Genomic DNA, 14238 nt, shown 5'->3' on the forward strand with positions numbered 1-14238 from the left:
GTCTAGGAAGGGGGAAGTCTCCTGGACAGGGTTAAATAACTAACCAGAAGATGGGGAAAGGGGGTGGGCTCAGAGCAGGGGACACTGACAAGACTGGGAGGAGCAAAGAAGAGAGCAGGAGACATAAATTGATGCACTTGTAGCTTTTGAGCTCTGCAAGGGGGGAGAGAGAGAGAGAGAGAGAGAGAGAGAGAGAGAGAGAGAGAGAGAGACAGACTGTGGGAGAAGCAGCAGCTTTCCCCCTCTTTTAAAACTCCCTTGCTTTTCTGATTACTGGCAAAAGACAGTGTCGAAGGAGGGATCATCAGCCAGACAAGATGGGCACTCTCAAACTACTCTTGGCTCTGATCTTCCTATCTTTGCAGATGTTTCGTTTCGAAGGGGAAGCAGTGGTTGTGCCAGCATCACAAGAAGAGAAGCCCTCTTTGAGAGACCTAGCCCCCAAGGTAACTTTGGGTTACTCCTGGATTTGGGCACAGGAGGTATTTCGTGAGAGCACGAGCGTAACCGTGTCAACTTTTCTCTCTTTTTCTCTCTTTTCTTTTTTGCCTTGTATCGCTTTGTTCCTCTACGATCGGAAATTCTTTCGATAACACATTAATGCCAGCTCAGGGTCAAGTCTTATTGAAATCAGTGGGGCTCCCTTTCTCAAGCGAGTGGGGTTTGGATCGCAGCCTCGGTGTTCGTGGTATTAAAGACTGAGAGACTGAAGGAATGAAAGCAGTGGTGAATTTTTTGATGGGTGTATTTTACTGCAAATGTGGGGAAACAGAACATCAGGACTGATAACATTCTCCCCTCCCCCCAACCCTCCAGGATGATTTTTAAGTATTTAAATAGATTAATACATTAATCGATTTACTGGACAAATCAACACTCTGTGCAATAAGTTCTACACCTGTTAATATGCAAAAAAAATAATGAGATACAAGGTCAAATAATGATATATTTATGCTCCACTGTCTAGCATAATAGCCGGCAAGGTGGCTTACCAAAATTTCAAATTACCGGTATTATTTTTGGGCAGCCGGGAGTGTGTAAATTATAAATAGGATGCTTTGCACAGTCAATTATGACAAGATAGACCTTTGTGCATGTGCTTTAAACCACTGGTGATGTTTCATGATGTTGTTGTTGTTGTTGTTTAATTGTAAGCTGCAGTGAAAGTCCTCTGAGTGAAACTTGGGATATACAGTGGTACCTCAGGTTACAGACGCTTCAGGTTACAGACTCTGCTAACCCAGAAATAGTACCTTGGGTTAAGAACTTTGCTTCGGGATGAGAACAGAAATTGTGCTCCGGCAGCACGGCAGCAGCGGGAGGCCCCATTAGCTAAACTGGTGCTTCAGGTTAAGAACAGTTTCAGGTTAAGAACAGACCTCCAGAACGAATTAAGTTCTTAACCCAAGGTACCACTGTATGACTGTTTGAAAGAAATCGGTCGCTGTGTTTCACTTTGGCTGTGGTGTGCAAGGACCTCTCCTGTTGACAGTCATGTAGGAAATAATCTTACATGCTAGGCAGCTGTGAAACACAAAAGAGGTCAACCAAGAGGTTGCCTTAAACCATTGTCATCAATACAGAAGGTGGGACACTTTTGAGTTACAAAGAACACCTGATCAGGTAGATCAGGTGTGCTGTGCTGTTCGGAAGGTTACATACTTTGAACCCGGAACCAGTACCTAACCATGCCTGGCACAAAACACAAGGCACAGAGGTACTGTGTACATTCCCACATTGATAAACATTGCATTTTCATGCCCCAGGCTCTTTTGTACAAAATCCTCCTGCCTCAGGGCTGGAGAACCTGTTATGCGCCATTTGCACCACCCATTAGAAATACTCCTGCACCACTTTAACAGCCATGGATCAGCATCCTGGGAACTGCAGTTTGTTCAGGGTACAGGCCTCACAGAGCTACAACTCCCAGCACCCCTCAAGAGTTCCCAGGATTTGCCTTGCCTTCTAAACATAGCTGTCAACTTACAGATTTGAAAATAAGGGACCAGCAGCCTTGAAAATAAGGGATCAGCAGCCAAAATAAGGGATCAACAATTACCGTATTTTTTGCTCTATAAGACTCACTTTTTCCCTCCTAAAAAGTAAGGGGAAATGTGTGTGCGTCTTATGGAGCGAATGCAGGCTGCGCAGCTATCCCAAAAGCCAGAACAGCAAGAGGGATTGCTGCTTTCACTGCGCAGCAATCCCTCTTGCTGTTCTGGCTTCTGAGATTCATAATATTTTTTTCTTGTTTTCCTCCTCCAAAAACTAGGTGCGTCTTGTGGTCTGGTGCGTCTTATGGAGCGAAAAATACGGTACTTTGATAAAATACATATTTTGTTGCGTGCAAATGGCTTTAGATACCTATTAGGTCCATAAATTACCATATAGCATATATTCAACACAAAAAGGCAACAATTTGTTGTTGACAAAGGACAGCTGGACATAGAAAGGGCCCCATTACCTTCAGTAGCTTATTTAAGGGACATCATCAATAAGGGACAGCAGTAGGACATGGTGCTGGGATAAGGGACTGTCCCGCCAAATAAGGGACGCTTAACACCTATGCTTCTAAAGTGGTCCAAGAGTGCAGTGTGTGTGTGCGTCCAAATGCAGCTGGACTCCCAGCTCTTACCAGCTCCAGCCAGCACAGCCAATGGTCAGATATAATAGGAGCTGACATGCAGCCGTATCTCACGGGAGGCACAAATTTAGCATCCATGTCCCACGGGGTCCTGTTTCTCAGATATGTACTTGCCCTAGCTTAGAGAGCTAGAAGAGGCTGTGAGCACACAATTGTTCTGGCTTCCACTTGGCAGTGGCAACCCTGGATATCTTGTCTGTGTTACCAGAATGGCTTGGTGCCTGTGCTTCCAGCTTTGCTGTGCCTTGAGCAGCAGCTCCACCTACAGAGATCAGCTTCCCTGGATCAGGTATGATGGCATGTTCGTGCCATGAGGTCTAGCAACTTGCTTCTTAAAACATGGAGAACCTGCGTCTGCTGTGCGGATTCCAAGAAATAATCAGGAGGTGTCATCCTGGCCTCATTCCTTGGGGTGCTTCTCGAGAATGAGTTCTTGCTTGCCTTTCAAGCCACTCCTCAGTCAAAAAACCCTCTGGCCTTTTCCAGGATGACCGTCTGCAGAGGAGAGCCTTCCAGGACTTTGCTGACTTAGTGAAGAGGGGAAAACTCCAGCAGTTCTACGGCTTGATGGGGAAACGGGCCAGAGGTGAGTAAGGAGTCCTTGCAAGTCGGCCTTATAGGAGAAGTCCCTTGCATTTGGGCATTGTCTCTGGCAGGGAGTGCTCTGTTAGAGTGTCTACTTTTTCATTTTAAACAATGGGTGGGGATGCCTCATGCCCAGAGGGCAACCTTGACCCTCCAGGTCTTGCTATGTGTCCCTCTGGATTCTCTTCCACCCCACCCCTTCTACCCAGGCCATACCCCTCACGAGACGTGCCCTGCACCCTCCTTGAGCGAAGACTCTTCAAGTGTCCCTGTTTTTCAGGGACAGTCCCAGATTTGCAGAAGCCGTCGCGGTTTCTGATTTGATCCCGGAAGGTGGAAGTCCCTGTTTTCATCAGAGAAATGTTGGAGGGTATGGAGCGTTGTTTACGGTGGTACTTCAGAAGTTGAACGGAATCCGTTCCAGAAGTGCGTCCGACTTCCAAAACGTTCAGAAATCAAGGTGTGGCTTCCGATTGGCTGCAGGAAGCTCCTGCAGCCAATCGGAAGCCGCAGAAGCCATGTCGGACGTTCAGGTTCCAAAGAATGTTCACAAACCGGAACACTCACTTCTGGGTTTGCAGCGTTCGGGAGCCAAAATGTTAGTCTCGCAAGGTGTTCTGGATCCAAGGTACGACTGTATTATTATTATTATTATTATTATTATTATTATTATTATTATTATTATTATTATTTGTTTGCTGTTTGCTTGTTTGTTTCTTTACTTGCTTGCTTTTCTGTTATATCTCGCCGTCGACACATACTACTTTACAGTAATACTTAAAATAATAAGAAAAAGATAGTGTGGATATAAAACATAAACATATGATAGTAATAATAACATATTTACATTCTTCCAAGATTATTTAAATCCTCTGTATCTTGAGTTAAACTTCCCTTTCACTCTTTCCATGGTTTCCTATCTGCTATCCTCTTAACTGTTTTTTTTTACGCTGCCAAATTATTTTCATTACCTTGCATAATCTCATGTTGTAACATCCACTGCTGAGTATTTTTTTAACCTGTTATTATTATTTTCTTGCTATAATATTTTCCCATATAATCCGTATTGAGTGTTTCTATTATTTATTTATTAATTTGTATACCACCCTTTATCCATAGATCTGAGGATGGTTCGCAACAGAAAAATACAATATTTGAAAAAACAACAACCCAATACCTCAAGCTTGCCAAGATGGAGGGGTTTGTTCGTGTGTGGAAACTAGCCTAAAAATATAATATTTCCATTCATTGCCCTGCACACTTTTGCCTCTGGGCTCTAACCACTGCTGGCCTGTGGCCCTCGGAAGGCGATGCGGCCCTTGGGTTGCAAAAGACACACACACACCCCAGTTTCATGCCTACACTGGTACCTTTAACAGCCAGCGGTTATAAATGAACCAAACCTTTCTTTTCTCGGCATCTCCATGCTGGGAACAGCTGTGCCAAATGAATCTCTGTCTTTTCCTTCAGAGAGGGGTGGGAAGGTGGCAAGGCAACCTTTTCCCCAGGGGATTCTTCATCTAAGATGAGCTCCATGATCTCGCTAGAGGCAGAATGCATTTTCCCCTCTCTGGAAAAGTGTTGCAGAGAGGTAGGAAGGAACATAGGTCCCTATTTTCCAGGGACAGTCCCACATTTACAGAAGCCGTCCCAGTTTCTGATTGGATCCTGGAAAGTCCTGCCTCAGACTCAGTGTGGTGTAGTGGTTAAGAGCGGTAGACTCGTAATCTGGTGAACCAGGTTTGCGTCTCCGCTCCTCCACATGCAGCTGCTGGGTGACCTTGGGCCAGTCACACTTCTCTGAAGTCTCTCAGCCCCACTCACCTCACAGAGTGTTTGTTGTGGAGGAGGAAGGGAAAGGAGAATGTTAGCCGCTTTGAGACTCCTTAGTGTAGTGATAAAGCGAGATATCAAATCCAAACTCTTCTTCTCAATTCACTAAGCCCTGTCACCTCTCCTGCTTCTGACACCTCCTCTTCCCAGTCTTCTACACCAGGGGTGTAGGAAGGGTGGGTGTGGGGAGGTCTGCCCCAGGTGTCACCCTGAGGGGGAGTGTGACAAGATGGCGGGTGGCACTCACTGCAGGGCCTGCAGCGTGGCTGAGCCACGCATCTCCGGCACCCGCAGGCTCCATGCTGTCCGCCCACTGCCTCCCCTCAGCCGTAGGGCAGCTGAGGCCCTTCGGCGCACTCCGTCCCTATGGGCACCATGCGCCCCTCCCTATGGGTGCCACGTCGCCCCTGGGTGGGCCACATCAGGTGCCTGCAGCTGCCTCCCACCACTCACCATCATCCCACCACCACTCCCCAGCCTCTAAGCCTTCTTCTCTTGGGGGTTCCTTAGATGGTTCCTCCAGCCACTCCTCTGCAGCCAACCAGTCCATGACATGCAGCCCTAACGGGAGATGATCAAATCTGAGAACTTCTGCATGCGAAGTCAGGTGCTCAGCCACTTGTCTAGGACCCATTCTGCATGCCAAGGCGCTCTTCCACTCTGCTTTATATGTATTTTAGGTTTGTGACATGTAAAGTGGCCCTCTCCACTTTTTCTGATATCCATAATTTTGAGGAGAGATGTCCAGCTTTCACAGGGAACAGTCAAGGTATAGTATATCCAGCAGAAGCACACCCAAAGGGGTGTCCCAAATACATTGCTAACCGTCTTCCTCCCCAAATGCATCTGAGAGCCCTCAGAAAGTGCCTAATCTCTTTGCCAACCTGTGCCCCTCTCTTTGCCACCCTAGGGCAACAAGGAGAGATGTTTAGAGGGCTGATGGGATGATGATGCTCCTCTTGAGGTGGGTTGAGACTGAGGGTCTCATTTCCCTACATTTCTCATCGTTTCCACCCCACCCAACCCCTTAATGCGCATGCATATATATATATATATATATATATATATATATATATATATATATTCTGCCCTTTCCATTGATAATTTCCAGGGAGTTTGCAATAAGCAATAAAAAGACAATAGTAACAGAAATTTCTGCTATGTGACAAAGAAATTCAATAATCACAAGTGTTGATCTGCTCAAACAATTAACTTAATTTGTTTGCTTGTATTTGGGTTAGTAGTGATGTTATTGGGATGTGGGTTGCACTGTGGGTTAAACCACAGAGCCTAGGGCTTGCTGATCAGAAGGCCGGCAGTTCAAATCCCCGCGACGGGATGAGCTCCCGTTGCTCGGTCCCTGCTCCTGCCCACCTAGCAGTTTGAAAGCACGTCAAAGTGCAAGTAGATAAATAGGTACCGCTCTGGTGGGAAGGTAGAACGGCATTTCCGTGCGCTGCTCCGGTTCGCCAGAAGTAGCTTAGTCATGCTGGCCACATGACCCGGAAGCTGTAGGCCGGCTCCCTCGGCCAATAAAGCGAGATGAGCGCCGCAACCCAAGTCGTCCACGACTGGACCTAATGGTCAGGGGTCCCTTTACCTTTACCTTTAGTGGTGTTATTATCAGAGGCTGATTTAGGGGAGCGTGACTGATTCTCCTGCACTGGGCACCGTAACAATGACTTACAACGTAAGGAGAGAGGCAGGGGACGGGAGGTGCCAAAATTTGGTGTTGCACAGGACCCTGCTAAAATTTGAAAGCACAAAGTCTGCCACTGGTTATTATGCTCCTAGTGATTAGATTGAATTTGTCTAAATAGGTCAAGCATTGTTGTTGTTATGGAATTTTATTGAGAGCAACATCTTTGCCTCAGGCAAGACAAAAAATTACGTATTTTGTGTTTTTATTTTTTTGCTGATCCCCAATTTCTTCTCTTCTCCCAGAGCCAACACAGGAACGGGCAAGCAGAGAGCTACTTCCACCGTGGGCATCTTAAGCGAGATCTACTACTTGGTACCATTTCCTCCGCTGCTCTACAGCCCCTGTGGATATTACGTCACCTGTTTCTCGAGTAGCCAAGAATGGCAAACATTTTGCGTGTTTTACAGTTCCCATTATATCTCCTTCTGTTGTTAAGCACCAGCCTGGTAGCATAAATGTATTTGCGAATCTGTGGGCTGTCTTCGCTTTCTCTGCACCACGTTCTTGTGAAATAAAGCCAAGATGGAGAGGTGGCAGGTTGTTGTTTTTTTAAAAAAAGTCCATCGTAGAGTTTGTGGCTTTAAATGGGGTTGGCAGTGGCAACTGGCGTTCATTGGGACTGGTCAGGTGACGAGCGGGTCAAGCCAGAGCCAGTGACAGGTACAGTCAACTAATTCCAAGTCTTGTCTGCCGCCTGTTCCTTGCTGAGTTTTGCAAGGATTTGACTCAAAATTAAGAAGTTGGCAGATAATAGCCTTTGTCCCGCAGAACTAGTTGTCAGGTGGCAGATAGGTGGGGACAGATTGAGGTACTGGTAGGTGCTCCATTGTTTCCATTAGACCAGACACCACTGGGGCTGAGTGAGAGTAGTAGTAATTATTATTATTATTATTATTATTATTATTATTATTATTATTATTATTACCCTGCCCATCTGCCATCTGGCCAGGCTTCCCCAGCCACTCTTGGCGGCTTCCAACAGGATATTAAAAACACGATAAAACATCAAACATTAAAAACTTCCTTAAACAGGGGTGCCTTCAGATGTCTTCTAAAAGTCAGATACAGTGGTACCTCGGGTTACATATGCTTCAGGTTACATACCTTCAGGTTACACACTCCGCTAACCCAGAAATAGTACCTCGGGTTAAGAACTTTGCTTCAGGATGAGAACAGAAATTGTGCTCCGGCGGCACGGCAGCAGCAGGAGGCCCCATTAGCTAAAATGGTGCTTCAGGTTAAGAACAGTTTCAGGTTAAGAATGGACCTCCAGAATGAATTACAGTAAGTACTTAACCTGAGGTACCACTGTATTCCCGGAACTTGGAAGAATGTGAGCGAAAACAGGAAAGAAACACATGCCAGAAACCGATACAAGCAAATGGCTTCACCTGCATAGTTTATAGGGGATCAGTTTTGTTTGTTGCAAAACGGGCGATGGCAGGGAAGTCTCCAAAAGTCCAAAGCTCAGATCGACACATTGCACAGACATTTCCCCCCAGGAATGATCGTGCTTGGAATACTAGAGCAGAGAACATGCTTTATTGAGAAGTAGATACACTGGTAGCATATTCTAACATATCCAGGAAACAGAGATTCACTTCTGTACAAGAATGGCCAACCTCCCCTCCCCACCTGAGAGGGCGCCACCTCACCATTTGCTAAAAACTAGAAGCTGAGGGTGCTGGATGACACTTGCCAGTAATGTGCACAGAAATCTAAACTTTGGCAGATTTAGGATGGCAATGAAAAGACAAAACCAAACACGAGAGCCAACCACAGGAGTGCTTGCGGAAAGATCTGTGCTAGAGGGATCGGCTTTCAACTGGAATCCATTTTGTCCCAAGATGGGAGACAAGGAGAGGAGTTTCTTTTTTGGGGGGGGGGGGGGAGAAGAAATTCGGCTAGAGACAAAGAGGTGGTGTTCTACACACGCAGCAGACTAGAGGCCAAAGACATGGCGAAAGGATGGCTATTTATGCCCTCAGGGTGTTTTGCTTCAAGTTGGAAGGGTTTTGTTTTGTTTGCCAAACCTTACAATTGAAAACCAGACTTTCTGGAAATGGATCGTAACACATCCATTCGACTGACGGCAGTCTGAAAGACAAGTGAAAACACACTGCGCTCTCTGGCCAGGCATCCTCAGGGTCCAAAGGCTTGTGCCAAGGTAATTTCTAGGAAGGAAAGAAAATTATGTTCTAGGGATGACAAACAGTACTAAGATGCAACCCGGAGTGAGGTGGTGCAGGGGGGCAAATATGTGACCCGCACACACACACAAACCCGTCTCCTTTGTGGCCTCTTTGGTTGCGCTGCATGTGACACACACACAGTGCAGCTTGGTCTGTGGCCCGTGACATGTGCCCTCAGACCCTGGGCTTTGTGCAAAAGCACCTCAGCGTTCAAGGGGGTGGGCTTTTGGCCCCCCAAATGGTGGGGTGTCACCAGGCGACTCTGCAGTGCAGGGCAAATGCCACCAGACGATTCGCAATTCCGAAAGCACGCCAATGGCGTGTGAGGGGCACAGACCTTCAAAGAGCGAACCTGTCAAGAGGTTTCTGACTCTGTAAGGAAAGGGACCTCTCTGGCTGCAGCTTTTCAATGGGTTGCCCTCTCTGTGAATAGCAAGGTTAGGCAAAGTGTGCTCGGTGGAGGCTTCCCTTTGGTCTCTGAACACTTAAGGCGAATTCGTGAGCTTAATACCTAGAGCAGGGATGGAGAAGCTATGGCTCATCCCATCATCCCCTAAGCAGGGGTTGATGGGAGCTGCAGTCCCCATCTCTGACTTTACAAGACATTTTTAAACGGCCAAGCACTCTCCTCTTTAACAGACAGCCCATCAGGTCCACCTACCGCACAAGCTTCATGCCTTTCCCCTTCCAGTCCTTGGGAACAAGTGCCACAAAGCTCAGGCAAGGGTTTCCATCCCAAGCCGGGGAGTGACAATCACTTAAAAGATGGGAGGGCTCCCCTTGAAAAGGGGCACACCCATTATTTTTGTCAAACTGATGCTATGTGTACTTGCACACACGCTTCCCAGGCTCTTGGAACTATTTTCACCAATTTTCTAAGGGCAAATTTGTCTTGGGACGAGGACCCGCATGCAACCAGGTACGGCATCCCAGAAGTGTGGGAGAAAACCAGCCTTTCTGGGGGACCTCATGCTTCTGCGAGACCATCAAGCAAAATCAGTAGAGAAGGTCAGAAATGACGGGGGTAGGTTGCCTGGCCGTGGTGGCCCTTAGGGGCTCTCGTAATCTATGGGTGAAATAAGCACACGTTCTGGAAAATGGAAGCTGATGATTTCCCCCCTGGCAATCCTTTAAGAACAATGGCTGTTTGCCTCGGCCAGAATGGAGGTGGGAAAAGGTCCAGGGTGGTCCCCGGATGAGCACAGAGGGTTCAAGAGATGCAGGAGCATGGACTGCAAAAGGAGCCAAAACGTATCGGGGGGAACTAAACTACTACCGCATGAAGGCAAGCCAGGCGACTGCAGCTAACTCCTGCCTAGATCTGGCACTATCAGACCGCCGCCGCAATTCAAAGTAGCGCCAAAGCTGGGCGGCAAAAGCTACTGTGCAGGAACAGGCTGGCAAAAGGAGCGGCGTCCAGCTGGCAGTGCTCTCTGAGCAGCCGCAGGGGTGTGGCTGAATGCACGCTCCTTGGCCTGTTAGGTGCGGGTTTCTTTTGGAGCGGGCGGAAGCTCAAAGGACAAAAAAGGCCGGAAGCGGTGAGGAGGCACCAGGACAAGGGGGATGGTAAGGGCTGCTGGTCCTGCCATTTCTCCTCCTGCAAAGGAACAGTTATAGCTGGCTCTTCAGAAGGGTTTGTGGTCAGAGCACTCAAAAGCAGCTGCGGAGAAGGAGCAAGGAGCTCCATGTTAGGCGACACTGGGCAAGGGCACAACTACTGCAGGAGTGAGGGAAGTGGTGCTTTTTTCCGTTAGGCCGCTTTCCCCCACTGGGGACTCAGCTGTGTGGCCCACAGAGATAGCAGCATGGCCTTAACGTTCAAACTTTTCGAGGGAAGGGAAGGGGAAGCAGCCAAAGGGCGTCCCCACATTCAGTAAGAGCATCCTGGAGATTTCCTGGCCTGCTGGGAAGGAAGAAACAACTGCTGTTTGCACATGCTTGGTGTGCAATATCCAGTTAGCGCTCAGACCCGCAAACGGGTATGAGAAATTGATGGTCTCGAAGGAGCCCAAGGGGGTGTCTGATCATTTCCACCTGCAGCGTGATGGGGAGGGGGATGGTCCCACAAACCCACCTTTAGGCTGGATCCAAAAGTGCAGCAGAGTAAGAGGGGGGTGGGAATGTGGGGTAGAATGGACTGGACCAAAATTTCATATGACTGATGGGAGATAATTGATTTTGAATGCTCTCCTTTGTATAACCCCCCCCCCCCCGTGGTTAGAAAACTAGGACAGGAGATAGAGAGCCTGCTAGATTCTTTATCCCTGTTACTGCTGGTTTTCTACTGAAATGGAATTCTTTACATGGGGAATCACGGGTGCCCCACACTCTGTATCGTGCAGGACTTTTACCACCTCACAGCAGGTGCCGATCCGGCCCTTCAAGGCTGCATGGAAGCAGGAGGCTGAAACAACTAAGAAATTACGAGTTACGACACCATCTTATGGACTAGGGCCTTGTGGTTCACGGAGCGGAAAGTTGCAACGGTGCGCTGGAAGATCTTACTGCCCCTTCCTGGGGCCACATTAACACTGTATCCGTTCTGATCTTCCCGACCTTGCCGTACGGAGGAAGGACCTGGGTCAAAACGGTCCCGGGGAGAAGAGAAACATCCTGAAGGCATGTGAGAGGGGAGGGTTGGTACCAACAGCAAGTCACAACTCTGCGATCCCAAAGGAAGTTCCTAATGCTGGAAAAGGAAAGGGGGTTATGGTGGTGGTGGTGGTCGGCGGCGAGGAGGTGTCCACACTTCTCAGAGAGGTTGGTCAAATTAAGTGCCCTTAGGAGGGGTCCATTTCAAACAGCTGGGATCCATGCTTTTATTGCTGTTAGACCGCTTGGCCTCTTTGGCTATCCATTCGTCGATAAGATCCTGAAGGGAGAGGGAGAGAGAAAGGGAAGGCGCAGGTTAAAAGTCTGGGGGAAGCTGCTAACAAGATGATAGAGCTGCGTCTAGCATGGATAAGGATGCCCCTAAATTCAAGGAAACAAGCACCGTAGTAGTTTTGTGCTGCAAAATGACCCAGCTTAATCAGCCGGGGCTTCCATACTAGGAGAACTCTCTTTCTGTGTAACTGTCGAGTAGTAACTTCAGTTTCCATCGTGCAAACGTGGAACTCCATTTTTTAGACTCTGCTGGACCTTTCCTGCTTGTGTGTTGTGTTTTCTGCAGGTCAAATTTTGTCACGGGGGGTTTCAGGCTTGATGTTTTAGAGGGGGGCTGCAGGAGCCTGAAATATCTGGGTGTTTTAATGCTATGCTAGAGAGACTAGAGATGGAAGGAGAGGGCAGAGAAGACTTAACGAAGGAAGAAGGCTGATTTTGTTGATCTCTCCACATTCTGGTTATCGTCTTAACCCGATGTTTGCCGAGCCCCATCACGAATGTAGCAAGGAGGCGATTTTGCTTAGCAGGCAGGGTTTTCTGTGTGCTAGCTAAGTAGCAATTAAACATTTGAGGCTGCAACCCTAACCACAGTTACTGGGGAGTAAGCCTTGCACTGAACAAGTGAGACTTACTTGTGAGCACAATCCTAACTATGTCTACTCAGGAGTAGGTCCCACTGGAATTCAGTGAGCCTTACTCCTAAGTGGAAAGGATTAGGTTTGCAGCCTAAGCCCACAAAACTCATCAGCTTGCCCAAAAAATATTAGTAGCCTCCTGCGGGGTGACAAAGGAGTGAAAATCCCCCATGGTGCAGAAAAAGGATGTGGTGTTGCACCTCCCACTCTGCAGGTTCATCACTCATTGGCATGCAATTCCTTATCACCTGTGGCTACCAGGTGAGTTGACTCTAGTCTAAGGCACTTCAAACGACACTGTAGACAAGAGACTGATGGGTGAAACAACCCGAATGTCTCCTGAAAGGTAAATGAGATATGCAGTGCAGAGGGAGCATGCAACGGGAGCCACAAGAGGGTTCACTTAATGCAGTGTTTCTCAAATTTGGGTCCCCATCTGTTGTTGGACTACAACTCCCATCATCCCTGACCACTTGTCCTGCTAGCTGGGGGATGATGGGAGTTGCAGTCCAGCAACAGATGGGGACCCAAGCTGGAGAAACACTGGCTCACTGGAACCTCATTCCTGCGGTCTGTCTGTACTTTGTTCTTTTAAACTGCCGTGGCTTTTCTACTCCATAAAAGCAGCTTTGTTGTGACCAACTGGGCCCATGTCTGACGTTGTCAAGAACCACGGCAGCTGGAACTGGAGCAGTAGCAACCATCATGAGCAGAAATACAGAGGCAGGAAAGGAAAGAAAAGAGAGACTCTGTGGGTGGGGAGTCAAGGAACAGGGAAGCTACACACATCCACTTTTCCTGGTAGCCATCCCTAGCCCTAAACCAGGCATGTCCAAAGTCTGTTTCAGGGGCCTAATCCGGCCCGCTGGTCGGTTTAATCCGGCCCCTGTGGCAGTTTATTTCCTGGGGTAAAATCCTACAAAAACCTCAACAACTTAAACCCTAAAAAAAGTCAACAACTTTAGTTGGCCCTTTGGTCGGCCCTCACGGCCCTTCACTTCATCAAATCTGGCCCTCTTGGAAAAAAGTTTGGACACCACTGTAAACATAGCAATTTCTCACCACTGACTGGTTACATGCACAAAACAATCCTGCCATAGGTTTCTGCGCTAAGCTGGGCTCTCTGCTTTTCGTTCACAGCAAATCCTGGGCGGAAGAGTGATGCTTTTCTTAGAAATCTCTTGAGAGAAACACAGCGACCCAAGAGAGGTAGATACCTCTCTCGCAGGTATTAGCACCACAACTTACCTGCCTCTTTAAGACTAGGTGTTTGCCCTTCCAATACTTGAGCATCTGAAGCGCTTGCAGAGTGCTAACAATGTCAACAGGGTTGACGGCTGTCTCCTGGCTGATTTCTGAAACAGAGAAGAAAGAGTGTGTTTTACTGAGGGGCTTGGGGGCGAGGGGGATATATGGGACAAACCACCAAGAGAGCTCTCGCTGTCTCCTGCCAACTCCAGATTTAAATGCACAGAAGCATCAGGACCGAACGTCTTCCACGACTCCAGACAAGATCCCCAAGAATGATGGCTGAGAAAAGGTAGGTAGGAAGCAGATGAGCAAGGCTAGCAGAATCTCAGTATACAGGGGAATATAAACAGGGGTTCAGGACCCCACATTGCTCCTTTGGCGTTCGAGGAGCAAAGGTGGGAGAAATTACATTTCAGTTTGGGGGAAGAAAGAGTAGAACAGGAGTTGGCAAGGCTTACTGACTGTGGGCTGGACCGGCACAGTGCGGTGCTGGAAATTGCGTCTGCACAT

General features: G+C 48.0%; 1 protein-coding gene and 1 long non-coding RNA gene across 5 annotated transcripts in view; one reads left to right on the forward strand and one right to left on the reverse strand.

Annotated features, from left to right (window-relative positions):
• The first annotated feature begins 219 nt into the window (after positions 1-219).
• Positions 220-7236, forward strand: LOC307201056. 3 transcript variants are annotated; one of them, XR_013832494.1, is made up of 4 exons: positions 220-446; positions 3131-3230; positions 5973-6026; positions 7007-7236. It is a non-coding gene; the product is annotated as an uncharacterized lncRNA (long non-coding RNA). The 3 variants fall into 3 exon arrangements; XR_013832495.1 differs by lacking the exon at positions 5973-6026; XR_013832496.1 differs by lacking the exons at positions 5973-6026; positions 7007-7236 and adding an exon at positions 3510-3854.
• A 1409-nt stretch (positions 7237-8645) lies between these two features.
• Positions 8646-14238, reverse strand: part of KAT7 (lysine acetyltransferase 7) — a 30137-nt gene continuing 24544 nt past the window's right edge. For both annotated transcript variants that reach the window (XM_079949593.1, XM_079949592.1), the window contains exons 14-15: positions 13726-13832; positions 8646-11828 (exon numbers count right to left, since the gene is read on the reverse strand). In XM_079949593.1, the coding sequence (XP_079805719.1) occupies positions 11727-11828; positions 13726-13832 (209 nt within the window). In that variant the 3' untranslated portion in view covers positions 8646-11726. The remainder of the gene's footprint in view (positions 11829-13725; positions 13833-14238) is intronic.

This window comes from Podarcis cretensis (genome assembly GCF_951804945.1).
Source record: "Podarcis cretensis genome assembly, chromosome: 13".
NCBI lineage: Eukaryota > Metazoa > Chordata > Lepidosauria > Squamata > Lacertidae > Podarcis > Podarcis cretensis.